The sequence below is a fragment of the Epinephelus lanceolatus genome, chromosome 8, assembly GCF_041903045.1.
Source record: "Epinephelus lanceolatus isolate andai-2023 chromosome 8, ASM4190304v1, whole genome shotgun sequence".
Lineage (NCBI taxonomy): Eukaryota > Metazoa > Chordata > Actinopteri > Perciformes > Serranidae > Epinephelus > Epinephelus lanceolatus.
Genome location: NC_135741.1, coordinates 29,136,477 through 29,152,562, shown reverse-complemented (window position 1 = coordinate 29,152,562; position 16,086 = coordinate 29,136,477). Strand labels below are relative to the sequence as shown.

At 41.4% G+C, this 16,086-nt stretch overlaps 1 protein-coding gene across 8 annotated transcripts in view; it reads right to left on the bottom strand.

Moving 5' to 3' along the window:
• The window catches only part of prdm16 (PR domain containing 16), a 211,768-nt gene that overhangs the window by 131,745 nt on the left and 63,937 nt on the right, over window positions 1-16,086 (bottom strand). For all 8 annotated transcript variants that reach the window (XM_033642050.2, XM_078170137.1, XM_078170138.1 and 5 more), the window contains exon 2: window positions 11,852-12,324. In XM_033642050.2, the coding sequence (XP_033497941.1) occupies window positions 11,852-12,324 (473 nt within the window). The remainder of the gene's footprint in view (window positions 1-11,851; window positions 12,325-16,086) is intronic.

Here is a 16,086-nt window from a genome sequence, read left to right as displayed (position 1 = left end):
ATCTGCAGGTAAAGGTGGGGGCCATATGTACACAGCGTCACACTCTCACACAACACGATGACGCTTTTGTTCTGTTGTTTGGCATAACTTCTGCATCACATGGCTCAGGCCTAAGAGTCTCAGAAAACCAGAGTATTTTCCAAGGTTTTTTTTTTCTCCACCCCTCTGTGGTACCGGGTGGCATGCTGGGTACCGCCGTGTACCAGCTGCACCAACATCAGCTCACCTCCTCTACAGAAAGAGTGACACAGAGCAGAATCATATGACATTTGTAAAGGACAGAATGACTGAGAGCCTTGCAGTGCACTGCTCCGACCACTAAGAAGATTTGCAGAACTCAAGTTACTTCCCTTTCTTTCTGGACACCCAAAACTAATAATCAGGTTATTGTTCCGCGTGGTGAGAACAAAGCGAGGACTGGGATTGATTGATCTATGCCTGTTCATTTGTTCACTCGATCTGTCGGTGACATTTCTGACACAGCAAATTGTATTTTGACAAAACCTGGCTTTATTTGACTTCTTTTTCAGGAAGGTGAAAGTCATTGTAGAAGCCCCTCATATTTCATACAGCTCTCTCTGTTGTATTAGTTAACAGCGCCTGCATATCAACCCCTCTGTGAAGCAGTAGCATAATAAATAAATAAAGAGTCTCTTTCACACTTCCATGTAAATAAACATCTTGGTGACAGTTGTAGGGGCTAAGTAAAACAAGCTGTATGGATGTCATGACTTGGTTAACATGTTATGTAATTCTTGAGCCATGATTAAAGAATCATTTAATAGTGTCTGACTAACTTTCAAAGACTTCCATGCTGTCATTTTCCAAGCCATCTTTAAAAATCATAAATTAATATACCAATAAACATCTTTCCATGAATATACTTAAAATTACTGTGCTGCTACTGATGACAATAATAAGCAACATCGACATCAACTACCGCTGCACTAATGCTTTACAATAGCCATTAAACATCAAAATGCACTGTCAGGATGATTAGTGTGCAGAATAATGCAAACACAATTGAATGAGGCAATGATATCTCATAAATGAAATGTCTGGGAAACATCTGTTTAAACTGCTATTTGTCATCTTGACACAAGCACTCGCACTGAATTAAGATGTTACACCAAACTCCTGCGGAGATCCTGTTTTAGTTGGGGGAAATTTGACAGATTTAGGATTGTGTGGAGGACTGACTAGCGCCCAAGATGATTAACAGACAAAAATGTGGACATGTGCTTCTGTGTGCACACAGACACACACACACACACACACACACACACACATGCATAAGCACACCTCTACAAATCTTGACTCTGTCAAAACCTCCTTGTTGTCTCATGCAGACGAGACTGCGAGTCTTGCTCCCAATGACAGTGGTGGAGAAAATGAGCGAAAATCACCCGAGCGATTCCGGAGGCCTTCCAAAGTAAAGACGTCCCGGCGTGTTCGACACTTTAACAATTCAACACTGTTTTTAGATCTGATGTCGTCATCGTGCTTAGCTTCTCACTCTACCCTGTTATTCTAAATGACCGAGTAGAGGAAAGAATAACATGGGAGAATGTCTTTTTCCTGACTGCCTGTGTCTCTTTATGTTTGTGTGGACGTGCGCGCGTGTGGTAATGTACAGTTTTTATGCCTGTGCACGTTCGTGTTAAACCACATTATTACAGTATATACACACCCAACTTACAGTGTGTTGATACTGTATTTATCTGGAGGTTTTAGCAACAAAGACAAACTCTTAAAAAATGGAAATGTGAAGGTTACCTGAACTTTTATACTTATCATGAAACGATTGGTTAGTGTGCATCCTCCCTCTCCTTCCAGAGCCAATCATATGCTTATGAGGGCTTTATACTCTTTTTGTACTTTGACAAAGACACACACTGTGCTGAAATGTTAGTCCTTATACCTAATAAAAAGTAATTAAAAGGCACAGGCGTGCGTTCCACTTTCCTCCTGGGCTCACTACTCATGGACTGAGGCCTACAGCACAGCACAAGAACTGTAAGGAGTTAACGAAAAGAAGTCTTTCTACAGCCAAGGCTTTTAGGCTGTGTTGTGTATCTGATTATGGAAAATGGCAATCACAACAGCCACGGGAATCTGATTAATAGGTCACCACCTCCTGCTTGAGTCACAGAAATGTTAAGCAGCACAAGGGATTGAGATTTAAAGCAAGGGAGAAAGGGAAAGTGAGTGAAAATGGAAGAAAGAGTCAGCGATCTGTGACTAACAAAAGGTCTGGCATTGGAGGGCTCGCACCTTTATGCTTATGGGCACACAAATGTAACGCAGATATCTGACAGGACAAGACAAAGCTGAGATAAGATGAGCCTTGTTTCATGAGTAATTTCTAAATATCAGCCAAGCAGCACAAGCTGGGAAGGCGGAAAAGGGTATGCCCACATAATATCATAAATCTAATCACCAATATAAACAGCATTTGACAAATGTCATCATCTTCCACTGTGGCAAAGAGCAGCGTCATTGTCTGCTCCTGCCCCGAGGCCCAAACTGATGGGACTATTCATCAGGGCAACGATGAACGATGGGTTTTCACAAGATACACAGTGAAAGAGAGAGGGAGAGGGGGATTGGACAGGAGTTACCTGCGCTTCACCACAGAGGACTGATGGAGCAGTGTGAGGGTTTTTAAATTAATGTTTAAAGCATGTCTGCTAAGAGAGACCTCATGCAATAAAGGATAGCATTGTGGTGGAGATGCGTGAGGAGACTGTGGGAGGGTTATCCAGGCAAACAAGAGGTTCCATTGAGAATGGTTGGTTGGAGTGGCTGAGGTCTGAAACCAATGACCAAATAATAACAGCCCAAATCCCGGGGACAATATTTGTCGAGTTCCACTCTCTTCAAAGATGGATGACTTTGCCCCATGTACTTCCTCAGGAGCCTGCACACCTTTCATCTGAGCCCTGCAGATTAATTTATTAACTAATTAACAGATGTTGGTAATGAGTTATGAACAAATGATAAGGTATCAGGCTTCTAATCAAACCTGACATTTAATTTGCTGCCCTGCTTCCTCATTATCAATTACCATGTTCATTGAAGATAATTGACAACGGTTTGCACTGGGACACAGGAGGCTTGTCTTTAACAGCTTCTTAAAAAAGCCCAGTGCTGCTGCGGTGTTTCTAGGGGCAACGACGACCATATGTTTAATATTAGATGGAATCTGTTCCACTGGAGTGCTCCGAAAGCTGGGAAAATTGGATTAAATTGGCTAATGGCATGTTTAAAACCTACATAAAATGAACGTGAATGGAAGATATTACAGCACCCAGGCCCGAGACTTGTGGTGTTACGCTCTCTCTCTGGTGTTTTTGCTCCGTGTATAAACTTGGGGTTTATGTCAAAGTCAAATAATGATGACAGAAAACCGCACACTGTTGGTCAATACTGTTATTAGAAACCACAGGTCTGATATCCCTTTCATTACAATGTGGGACTAAACGCACATGTGCCAAAGTAACTCCTTACCTTAACACATACTTTCATAAAACCAGTCCTAAAAAATATGCTGTTCACTGTAAATATACGTTCAGTATTTTTACCATTAAAATATGGTAGACTCCTTTTTTCAAAAGATATTTTTCATCATAGCACTGATTTAAAATCAGGATACTTCATGTATGTATCATGTTGTCTGTTCCTCAGTGCAGCAGTGAATATTATGGATCTTGTAAGTTAAAATTAAGAAAAAGTAATGCCTGCACATTGACTCAATGCCACAAAAAGTTTAATGAAGACGTTTCAATCTAACTTGGATCTTACTCAGTTCAAAATGTTTAAAAAGTGGGAACCACACCTATATTTGTATGTAATACACGTCAATAGGCTGACAACCATATTAACTGCCGAGGATGATAAAACTATTGTTTTTAAACAATTCAATAAAGTACATAGAAAAAACAGTAATACAAAATCCATATTTCAAAATATCAAACATATGTCTTCATTTGTAAAACGTATTGTCCAATTCACCATCCAATACATCAGCCTACATTATCTACATTTAAAAATGGCTTCCTGAGACCCGAACTTTTGTTTGGTATGCATTTTAAATTTCTCCTAGCTATTTGGGACCAGTAGGACCTGATAAGTATAAAAAACTAAACATAGTCAATGATAATTAAGTCCCAATGTCCTCAAATGAGATGACAGTAAAGTCAAAATGTCCTCAAACGAGACAATAATAAACTTCCAATGTCTTTTAATGAGCTGGATATTCCTGATGTCTTCTAAATGTCCTCAAACTAACACTTTCTAATTAAGAGCGCCTTAGCTTGTCACTGTTGCTAAAATTGGTCAGATTTGTATGGCATACCAAACTGTAAACGTTATTAATCTTAAATAAACAAGTTTCAACCATTGAATTTAATCAGGTATCATACCTTCGTCAGTATAAGGCCCAGTAAATCCAAAATGTAATGGCCTCATATGAGGACACAGGGTCTCAGGGGGATATTGTATTAAGTAACAAAACAGAGGAAATCTTGAATATGTGTACAGAAATACAGAAAAAAACTAGTTGGATACAAAGAAAGTGTGCAGGTGTTCCCTTTACTTCATTTACCCTGATTTCTGATAGCCTTGCACCTATGTGATGTGTGTACAAATACTCCTCAACATGATCTTGTCAGTTAAAAATTAAAAAAGTGGATATTTTGAGCAAAATTTTTAAATGACTGTTCGTACAAATCACATAAACATAGTAGCTGATAACTACACAGATAGCTTCAGTATTTTGCACCCAGGTTTTAAAGAATTTACTTTTATTAAAACATTCAATGCTTGTGCAATATTTTGCACAAAAAAAGGAATTCTATTCACCATCCATCTCTGTGAAACAGGGGTGGCAGCTTAAGTCTCACTGTTGGATATCTCAGAACTGACTCCATAACTAGACAGTACAAGGGCTAAGTGGAAAAATATGTGTTTTTTTGGGGTGTACAATCTAGGTGAACTGACCCTTTAATACACAATTATCCTCCACTTTCCAATGAAACTGGATCTGAGGAGGTAAAACTATCAAGGCCTGCTGTTTTTCCTGTTAAGTGGCTTCGAGAAGTACGCTCAGCTCAAGGCCATGCTCATCAGAGCATGGTCCTGATTTGATTACTAAAAGACATGATAATGACCCCATTTACGTGAAGAGCTTCACTCATGCTATACAATAGTCCACACAGTAGGGGTTCAACTTAACCGAGAGTAATGTTAGGACGGAGTGTCTTAAATAGCTGATGAAATGGATTCATGTAGCATTAAGGTTTCCTGTGTTATGGGTAGTGAACGCTTACTTTCTCTGACCTTAACCAATACCTATAATGGAAGTGAGAGAACACAGCGATCACTGTGAGAACACTGTTAGGCACATTAGTCAAATCAAGCAAGAAACAACTTTATCTCTTGTTATCTCGCTCCTTCTCATACTATCCATTCACTTGGTGTGACTACTGTCTCCTGGCAGTCCCAGGGAGTTTCTGCCCTATCAGTTCAGTACCAGTCACCTTAAGGGCCAAACATCAAGATAAAGAACACCTTTCTGTAGAAAGCAAACAGATCAGACAAGTTCCAAGCTGCACCTTGAATGCCCTATAGGGATATCTCGCAGCATAAGAACTTGGCCATCCGCCCTCCTCAGGCAAAACACAAAAGGCGAGCAAACACTTCAGGAGGCGAGAGGTGGGTCAGGACAGATAAGTGTCAGGGTGCGCCAGGACTTCTTCTCCCTAAAGTTTGGAGACAAGGACGTTAGCTTAACTCAGCAATTAGGTCGAGAACAAAAGGAGCACAGCGTCAGCGTGAAAAGCGAGCTGTCAAGCTGGAGATTTAGTGCCTGACAGAGGGTGAGGGAGATTCATGATGCCATGGCCAGATGGGTATCTGTCACGTAGGACCTTGGCGACATGAGAGTGCCCGCCAGACGTCTTAGCCTATCGCTAAGTCAATAACAGGGTAAACAGAAGAGCTAGCATACTTTTCGCCTCTTTCCACACATCACTGGATGAATGATACTGATATGGAAAATCACCCCACAAAAAGTAAACAGAAAAAGAATGAGGGACAGAGAAAAAGAAGTTTGCCTGGCAACAAAGTCATCCCAAGGTCCACCACCACAAAGAGACAAATATGCCTGCAAGGCTGACATGGACGCTATGATACATGTCTGTAAGCATTTGTGTTGACCTTGTCTAAAGGATCTACACCAATGCACAATCCCAAAAATCAAAACGCACAATGTGTCCTTCTTATATCCCCGTTATCATGCCTCAGAATATACCATACCCTGAAGGTATCGTGCTGTGTAACATTTATATTCTAAAAGCTGACCATGGCAGAACACCACGATTGGTAATTACAAGTTTAGCAGCCTGTCACTCGTCCAAAACTGACAAGCAAGTGACACAGCCTTCTTGCAGCTTATGAGATTGTGCTGTGACGCCTGATGAGCATTGACCTTCAAACGAAAACTTGGTGAGATAGCAAACACTCAAGTTGGGGAAACAAAAGAAGTGAGAAAAGACAAAGCTCATAGGTGCTCGAGGAGTGTCAAAAGCCATGATTCAGAGGTGCAAGGACACGCCCAGTGGTCACAGGGTAAGGAGAAGTGAGAGTAAACACCATTAATATCACTTCGAGAGGGCTTGGTTTGTTTGCTTCATGAATGTTCTAAATACACACATAACTAAGAGGCTTGATTTTATCATGTTTTTCCTCTAAAGATCAAAGTCAAAGTCATTGCTGTGGAAAGGGTTTAATGTTGCTCATACATTCAAGCTGTAAATTTGCAGTTTGTTCCTATTAACATGCACCGCTTCCTCCAAACACATCCTCAGATGTGTTGCCCTCTCTCCTGCCATCTGAACACCCGAGGGAGTTAGATCAGTGAGTCTATTCAATGCCAGTCAGTCCACAGAGCACAATACCTCCAGCCATTGTATGGTGACATGTCTCTATCAATAGGCAAGTCGGGCCAATCTACCGGCCAGATAATAGCAGCAGTCACTCTGACAGCAGATCCCCACACTGGACTCTCTGAGGGCCTTGCCTCACTCTGCTTGCTCAGGCTCTCCTATCCTGAGGGGTTGGCAGCCCTACACACACACACACACAACCGGAGAGACACACACATACGGTAGACCTGGGGCCCAGGCGTTCTATCATGTTGTGCTAAAGGGGGAGCATAATGATTTTTAAATGGATGACTCGGTGCTGGCCCAGAGAGGGAGTCTGAGACAGAAGAGAATGGCCATGGCCTGCAGCAAAGCAGCTCTTAGATTGAGCTGTCCGTCTCGCTGAAATGAGTCTGAGTTAACACCTCTTCCAGTCCCCAACGCCCCGGGACAGACAATAGTAGGCTTCCTTTCTGCCTTCCTCTTTCTTCTTTCCCTCACTGCTACTCTTTCACTCTCTTTCTATCACTCTCTCCATTTCTCTCCACCAATCTACACTTCCACTCAGATATCCAGAAAGCACCACAGTGTCCGCCGTGTGATTGTTAGAGCTGTTTGGCTTCGTTGGTAGACCGCGGAGCTCGCAAAGCCAACATAATGAGTTATTGCCAGTCTTAGTAAAAAATCCACAAAAATGCAGTCAATGTAGTTAAACTGTTTTGGATTTGAGAGTTTACTGGTTCAGATGGCATATATCATTGTTGAAGAGAAAAAACCCTGTCACTGCAATTTCAGTGATTTCATGTTTTTAAAGGATTATAGGGCTCCATGTACAGTATAGTCCACAACCTCTGATCTTAAAGGGATGGTTTGGATTTTTTGAAGTGGGATTGTATGAGGTACTTATCCATAGTCAGTGTGTTATCTACAGTAGATGAATGTAATGTAATGTACTGTGCTTGATGGGGACAGCTATAAAACTTATTTAAGAAACAGCAGCTCCTGTGTTATGAGAGGTAAAATTACTGTTATCGTAAAAGAAGTCAGTTCTTTTCAGAAATCAGTTCATCGACAGAAAAGGCTGTCTAATGGCAAGGTAAAGCAGCGGAAATATTTCTTAAATATATTGTACATGTAAACTGACAGTGATTGTTTTAAGTGGGCCTTTTAATAGGTGGCCAAAATATGTTTTGCAAGCCTGGTCTCACTCCGAAGTTGTCGAAATCCGGCAATTGGGCAGTGACTTGCAGTGCCAGAAACCCACGGAAAAAGGCGTCCTTTAAAGTCGACTGTTATTATTTAACATGGCCCGGTAGCATCAGGGGGAAACAAAGGTGGACAAGGACAAAAGTTTAGGCGGTGGAAGTCCGAGTGGGGCAGGCGGAAGTGGTGGTGGATGGGTCCAACAAACAGCGACTTTCACCCGAGAGAGCAGTGTTTGTGTCCCATAAGATTCTAAAGCCAGACCATGTTCTTTTTTCCTAAACCTAACCACGTGCTTTTGTTGCCTACACCCAACCATGTGTGTTTGTTGTTGAAGGCAAAAAAACCCGTCAAATCGCAGTGTTATACCAACATAGTGCGTTTATTTTGAAAGAGACTGCAGGTAAACATTACATTTCTTGTGAAAACGGAAGTGTATTTTGAAAGAAGACAATGCATGTAGCAGGCAGAACTTGACACGGCGTCCCAGAACATCAACAACCAACGCACCCGGGGTACCTTGCACGTCATATGTGGATGTGGAAAGTCCATGACCAAAGTGAGAATGAGTGAGAATGTGTTGGTTTTGTTGCAGCACCCTGCCCTCAGCAGTACATGGCTTCGCTTCGTGGCAGTACGCCTGTCTGCTGCTCCAAAGTGAGGGTGTGCCAACCGCCATCTACTGCAGGTAAAACACTGACTATGGATAAGTGCCTAATAAAAGCCCACTTCAAAAAATCCAATCTATCCCTTTAAGTTAATTTAGTCAACTTAAAATTAAGTGGCCATCAAGAAGAAAAAAAGGCTAGTTAAATTTCAGGAGCATTTTAGGGAAGAAAAGGTGTTCACCCAACATCAACAATATTATGTACAACAATTTATTATAAAGTGGAAGTACAGTTACACTAATCACCCCGATAACTAAAGTCAGCGCTTAATCCAATTTTGTTTTCCAACCAAGCAGGGCTGAGACAAAATGTGTGAGGCCTTGGTTTGATATGATCACATTTACACCACAGAGATCTCAGATGACTTCACTTATTATCTCTCATAACACATCCCCCTGTTTTGGCAGGGGACTGGTGTAACACACATTCACAGAATTTCCATGAAGAGTATTAGACTCCTCCTGTGTTCCTAATACTGTGAGAAATGTTTTTTGTATCCTCTTCTTGCACCATCCATCCCCATTAAGCCTTGTTTCTCTCTGGTTCCTTTTAACATCTTTCTTCACTCAGCCATACTTCTGTCGCTACCTCGCCTGTCTATTTGTCTAAGACCAGGGGCAGTAGATGAGTAGAGGGGTCGACGGTGAAAGGGGGTGTACGGTACTCCTAGGGGAGTCTTTTGATGACTATCAACAGGCTGACTGTTATGACTATCTGTGATAAGAGTCTGAGAGAGGAGAGCCCCCGAAGGCTTCCAGCCCCAAACCAGACAGGATAGCTTAAAAAAAAAAAAAAAAAAAATACAGCCAGAGTCCTCCAACAACCACTCGGGAGGAGGAGGGAAAAAAAAGGATCAATCGCTCCCTTTTGACATGTTTGCAGGCAAAGAGCAAAGATTTTACCTTGAGGGGAAACTAAATTGACTTCAGGCGAACAGCAACATGCCAATTGATCTGGAAAAAAATGCACTGCTCACGAATAAAATTTCCAAAATGCCACCAACTGAACTGTGTTCATGTACATACTGTAATGAAGTTAATTAAACTTCATCTTTAAGTGATCAAAAAAAACTAGACATCTTCAGAGTGCAACAACATGCTGAGTCTCTCTCCTTTCAGGGTGGTGTGTATACCCCAGGACTTTTCTGTGAGCACATGTGTGAATGTATCTCTTTAGAGCTGAAGGCGGCCTTTTTTTCCTACGAGCCAGAGAGCTAAAGCTTAGCTGATGAATATGCATTAGTCGGGGTGTCTGGGGAGAAAAGAGGAAGGAGGAAGAAAACTGAGAGAAAACACGAGAGCTACGGGGAGAGTGTAGCTTTTGGAGAGGTGCCCTTTGCACCCCGAATGGCTAGCCATAATATGAACTTTAAAAAGGAAAACGTTCAGCCTGGCACACCGCCACATAGCGTGTGCCTGTGTGCTCTAATCGCCTGCATGCTTCTACAACTGTTAGGAAGAAAACAGGGTGAAAAGAGAAGTGGAGGCTTTGGGGGAAAGCACCAGGAGTTCTTCACACTGAAGCCATTATGGGGTTTCTTTAAATCTTGTCAATGAGGAATTAATCACCATGTTTTTATGAGTTTTTCAGAGACATTATATTTACAGTCTATACTATGGATATATACATTTTCTCTCAAGAGAAACCGTGACAAGAATTGCCAAATTCTATGACAATATAATGGTTAATAATGATGTAAATGTAAATTTAATTCTAAACTTATTTTCACTAGTATCTTAAACAAAATACTACAGTCTGCCATAGGTGTATATTTTGGGGGGGAGGGTGCAGGGGACATGTCCACTTCAATATTTAGAACATGTGCATTTGTCGCCCCCCACCCCAATAAAAACATGAAAGTGCAGAGAACTTTTTTTTGACAAAATTAAAGACATTTACACCAGTTTACACCAAATTAGTTCATAAAATTTACAAGAATGCCGGAAATTAAGTGTTTGATGCTTGAAATTTTTTGCTGTTTTTTTTTTAAATTTGTTAAGTTTGTACTAGTTCCACGAGTAAACTTTATCATTTTATCTCATCAAATTTATGTCGTCCAACATGCTAACGTTGAACATTTTTATGGTCTTCTATACTCATAGTTCACAGAAACTACAATAAAAAAAATTTAAATAATTGCGTGGCCTGTTGGTTTGCATCCAAAATGTTTTTGAACTTGTGACTTGTGTACAGCAGCTGAGGGTGTCTCATTCAAGCACATCATGCCCTGTCCAACACGGTGTTCCAATGATTAACTTGTCAGAGTCTCTATTCCTTATTACAAACAAATGTAATATTAGACTACACGAATGACCAGCCCCCTAAAAATGAAGAGTCAGGGAGTCAGTGAAATGAAAAGCAGGCCAGTATAATTCATCTCTGATTAGGCATGTAAGAAAGACAGAACGGGAGGCAGAGAGGGAGAAAGAGAGAGAGAGAGACAGAGATTGGGAGTTTCTTTTTTTTTCCTAATGAGCTTACTGAAGCAACTTCAATATCCTCTAATGTCATGTTAAAATGAAAATTAATAGTTCAATATGCCGCCACCGCATTGGGCCATGCTTCTTCCATTTCCATATCGGGTGGCGTGACCAAATGAGTGTGCTCGCTCGGACCGACGCCCAGAAAAGCTGATACCTCCACTAATCAGCCAGATTTTTCCATCTGACATCGCTGTGCTGCTGGAATTCTGGACGAGTGCGTTTTGTGTCTGTGTGTGTGTGTGTGTGTGTGTGTGTGTATGTGCAAAGATGAGGTCCAATCACACAGGGGATGCAAATGGAATGGGCATCTTTGCTGATGATGAGATCGCCTGTGGATAAAGAGTGATGGCTGGAAATGTGAATGAATGAAGAGCGGCTCGTTCATTCACTTACCCTCATCAGTGTTGCTTCATTGCTTCTATCACTCTTTCATTTCATATATGGTATTGTATATTTGTGTTTGTGCTCCAAAATATGTAAGTGGAGAAAAGTGATAGAAGACAGTGAAATGAAAGGAGAAAAAATGCAAACAAACCAAAACCAATTACAAAGACGCCCGGCTGGTTCCTACCTCCCATCCGAAGGAGCCGTCTTTGCCCGTGGCCTCGTGATGCAGCGTGCTGTGCAGACCAAACCTCTCGCCGGCACAGATGCGGGTCTTGGCCCAAACGCCCAGGCCGGCACCGGGCACAGAGGACTCCCGCAGCTCCAGTTCGCTTGGAATGGGAATGTCATCAGGAATGTAGACGGGTGCCTCATATGGCGAGCCCTCCTTGGGTGTGGTGAAGTCCTGGTCATTGCTGCTGCTGTTGCTGCTGTTGTGAAGGTGGTGGTGGTGATGGTGGTGGGTGGCGTAGATGTGGGGGTGCAGCAGGTGGTGGTGGTGGTTGTTGTTTGGATGTGAAGGAGTCGGTGAGGGAAGGGGGGACATGTTGATGACGCCGTCTTCTGCGTCGTCTTCTGGGCTGTCGGCACCACCTCCGCCTGCTAAACCCGGGAGGTCGGCTTCTGTGTCGTACATGCTGTCCACTGGCTCACTGTCATCTACGAGACGAAACACAGAGACAAGTATTATTAGGCAGGCGGAGGAGGTGTGATATTACATGCAATTTCTTACAAGATTACACCATGGAGGTCATGGATTTTACTGTCAGCATGTTAGGAAACGAGAGAAGTTCAGTTTTATCCAACCAAGTGATTACTATTAAACCCAGAACTTGACATAAAGGGACTCAGACATATCTCCATCCACAGCAGTCACTATTTATCCAATGACTTCTTGAACCTACATTACAAAAAAAACACTCCACTTCAATCTCCAAACCTCTAAACGGTTCGAAAATCACTCTGTGTGATGAAAGAATTTGGGGGTCTTCAGAAAAGAATACCTATCTATCTGATGACTTCAGCTGCGAGATGCTGAGTTCACAGATTTTCCAGAAGCTGAGTGAGAAGGGCCAGACAGACGGAGAGAAGAAGCTTTGGGTTCGCCAAGTCCTCGATGGGAAAAGTTCTCAGTTCCATCGCAGTCACTGTTTTCAGCCAGGACTCATCTTACAAATAATCGCTGTGTCTATCACTGACCTGGTTGGCCTCGTCACCTAGCATTATTGTCACATCCAGAGATTGACAATATGATTGTGCCTGCACTCAAGGATCCCACCATTCGACATGAGTGAAAACGATGATGAGCATTACAAGTGTGTGAGTGTGGATGCACATTGTGTGTGTGTGTTGTAGTTGTACATAAAATTCGGCTTTAAGTTTCTTCCCATTTCTCTAAATGTGTTACTGAGGGGTTTTTTGTGAACAGTGAAGGTTTATGTGGTATGGAGAGCCATTTCTGCCAATGTGATAAAAAAAAAAAAAAGAATCAACAAGTAATTATAATGAGAAACTTTCTTTGAACAATGACTGAGTATCTCAAAATAATGAGCCAATTTCTTAAAATGATGAGAACCTTTCTCAAAATAATGACTTAGTATCATTCCTCATTATTTTTGAGATACTAACTCATTATTTTTCAAAGGTTTTTCATTATTTTAAGATAGAAAGTCATTATTTTGAGATACCATCTTATTATTCTAAGAAAGTTTCTCATTGTTTTAAGATACTAACTCGTTACTTTCAGATAAGTAAGTCATTATTTTGAGAACATTTCTCATTATTGTGAAATACTAAGTCATTATTTTAGAAAACTTGTTATTGTTTTGAGAAAAGTCATTATTTTCAGAAAGTTTCTCTTTTTTTGATATATCAATTCATAATTATGAGAAAGTTTCTCATCATTTTTAGATACACATCTTTTCTCATTAAAATGACAAACAGAGTCTGTTGTTTTTTTCCACTGGCAGAAAAACAGGCTTCCACTGTGTGTGGTACGTGGGATTTAACAGCACATTATTTACCGTATGCCTCACTGAACATCAGTGCTGCAACAATATCTGTTTTTTTTACACTGATACAGAGACAATACTTTTTTTAACATCTTATTTTGAGGAATAAGAAAACTGAAGTGATTTATTTCAATTACAAAAAAGCAAAACTTCTCAACCACTGAACACAAGCAACCATAAAAGGACTTTACCCTCCTCTACCACTACACGTCAGTCAATTAAAAGTATAAAGGTTCAATACCATGTCCTAGTCTGTCCTTATTTGTTTGTGTGTGTGTGTGTGTGTGTGTGTGTGTGTGTGTGTGTGTGTGTGTGTGTTCATCTCAGTACACCAATGTGTGTCTCCTTCTTTCCTTCTGTGGACAGATCCTGGTGTCTTTAGTCAAAGCACCACTGCAGTTTTACTATCTAAACACAGGGACTGGCAATCAGCAGGCTAACTAGGCCCAAAATTACAGCAGGAGTGGTTCCAATCAAGCTCCCTCCCTCTGTTAGCCTCCATCTAGCCTGCTGCCAAGCCTGCCACCGCTTCCCAGATTTTTAGCTGGAGCTGCAACATGACATTTTAAAAATGTGCTTGTTAGTACATGAAAGTTTATTAGGTCATGAGGAAAGTTTGTGGGTTGAGTTTGAACACAATAGACATGAATCATTAATAAGTTAAAACTAAAACAACGATTAATACTTTTTATTTCTGTTTTAGGAGTTAACTAATTTCTAAACTATTTGTCTGTATCTGCTTAAAAAGGTGAGGCCTGTAATTTGTAAAAAAGACTCAGTGAGCCGATCAAGAAACCAAAGTAGAGAAGGCATCACTGAAACTGGAAATGAGCGCGCTAATCGTTCAGCGCATCAGATTTTTTTGTTGTATGATAAATATTTGGGTTTCTGCCAAGTGACAGATGTGGACTGTGAAAGCTGTTAAATTAACTGACATGTACATTTTAAATATGAAATGTGAAACTATGCAAGCATGTGACAAGGGCTTTTCAGTGCCTGGCAAACCTGCAGCATGTCCACGCAGATCCGGGAAACTTATCATATAAAGCTGCGGCAGTAAAATCCAGCCTTTTATGGCTGATTCTGCGTCATCCAGTGATTTTGACTGGAAAAGAACCCATTTTTTTAATGATCACTGTTTCATAGGGGCTCAGAAACAGGCGCGCAATTAAGCATTGGAACAAGTGAGCCAGCAGTAGCTTCCACTTTTCACAGATCAATTAAAGTTTTATAACTCAGCCCTATCTGCTGCTCCCTCTGCACAATCAAAAGTGTTTTCAGGCAGTTAAACACTCTTTTTTTTTTCACTCACTCTCCCTCTTCACTCCCCCACTCTCACTGGCACTTGACCCATTGAGAGCAATTTTGACAAGCAGAAAGACAGCCTTGGAAAATCTATTAAACACTATTTGGCTTTAAGAGCCTCTGTGCACAAAAAATGCACAGATCGCTACGTCAAATAATTGAGTAACAAGGAGAAAGAGGGGAAAAAAAAGCTCTTAATTTTAATGAACAAAACATCTTTTGTGAGACACATGAAGCAGTAAAGCGAGGCTGAAAGGGCTAACGCAGTGTGATATTAAAACACGTTCAACTCTCAGTTGTAATGTAGTTAATTCATAAAAAAGTTGCCTGGAGAAAAAAAAGTGGGAAATTTTTAGATTACTCGCCACTGGAGACAAGCGCTCACTCCTCTCATATGTAAGACAAGTTTACCATGTTCAGCCAGCGCCCCAAAAAAGAGTTGCAGATGAGAAAAGTAAGCAGGAAAATAATGAAAGGGGCCAGGAAGAGGACGAAGAGGAGGAGGCGACGAGTCTAAAAACTGACGACTGAGCTGCTTTTAAACAGCTGTATGTTAGCTCAGGGTCTCAGAAGACCCAGAAAAAGATGTTAGGTCCGTCTCCCCGAGGGCTTCTTAAAAAACACCCTGGCCAGATAGTGCCTTCCTCTCCCTGGCTCCTTATGTTGTTCTTTCTCTCTCTGTTCCTCTTGCCATCTCTTTCTCTTTTACGGGGAGCTATTTATCCTGATTACATCAGGGGTCAATCATTAATTCGCACCTTGGGGGTCCCGGTGGTGGCTGCGGCTACAATGGGCTGCTTGTTCAGCGGCTGTTATTCCAGTGGAAAACTACGCTGCTCTGCCTGAGAGCCGGGCCCAGGCCACATGAAGGCATCCCATTTATTTGATAAATTGTAAATGCGTGCCATAAACGGAGCTCTTTGCTTTGTAGCATGGCTTGCAATAACAAAGATTTTAGGGCACGTATGAACACAGATGCAGGCTATCACACAAACACACATCTGTTTGCAACTGCAGGAGCTGCTGCTGTACTCTAAACACATGTGCAAGAGATCAGATGGTGTTGTAGGTAAAGATGATATCTCATAATTACTGCGTGTCACAG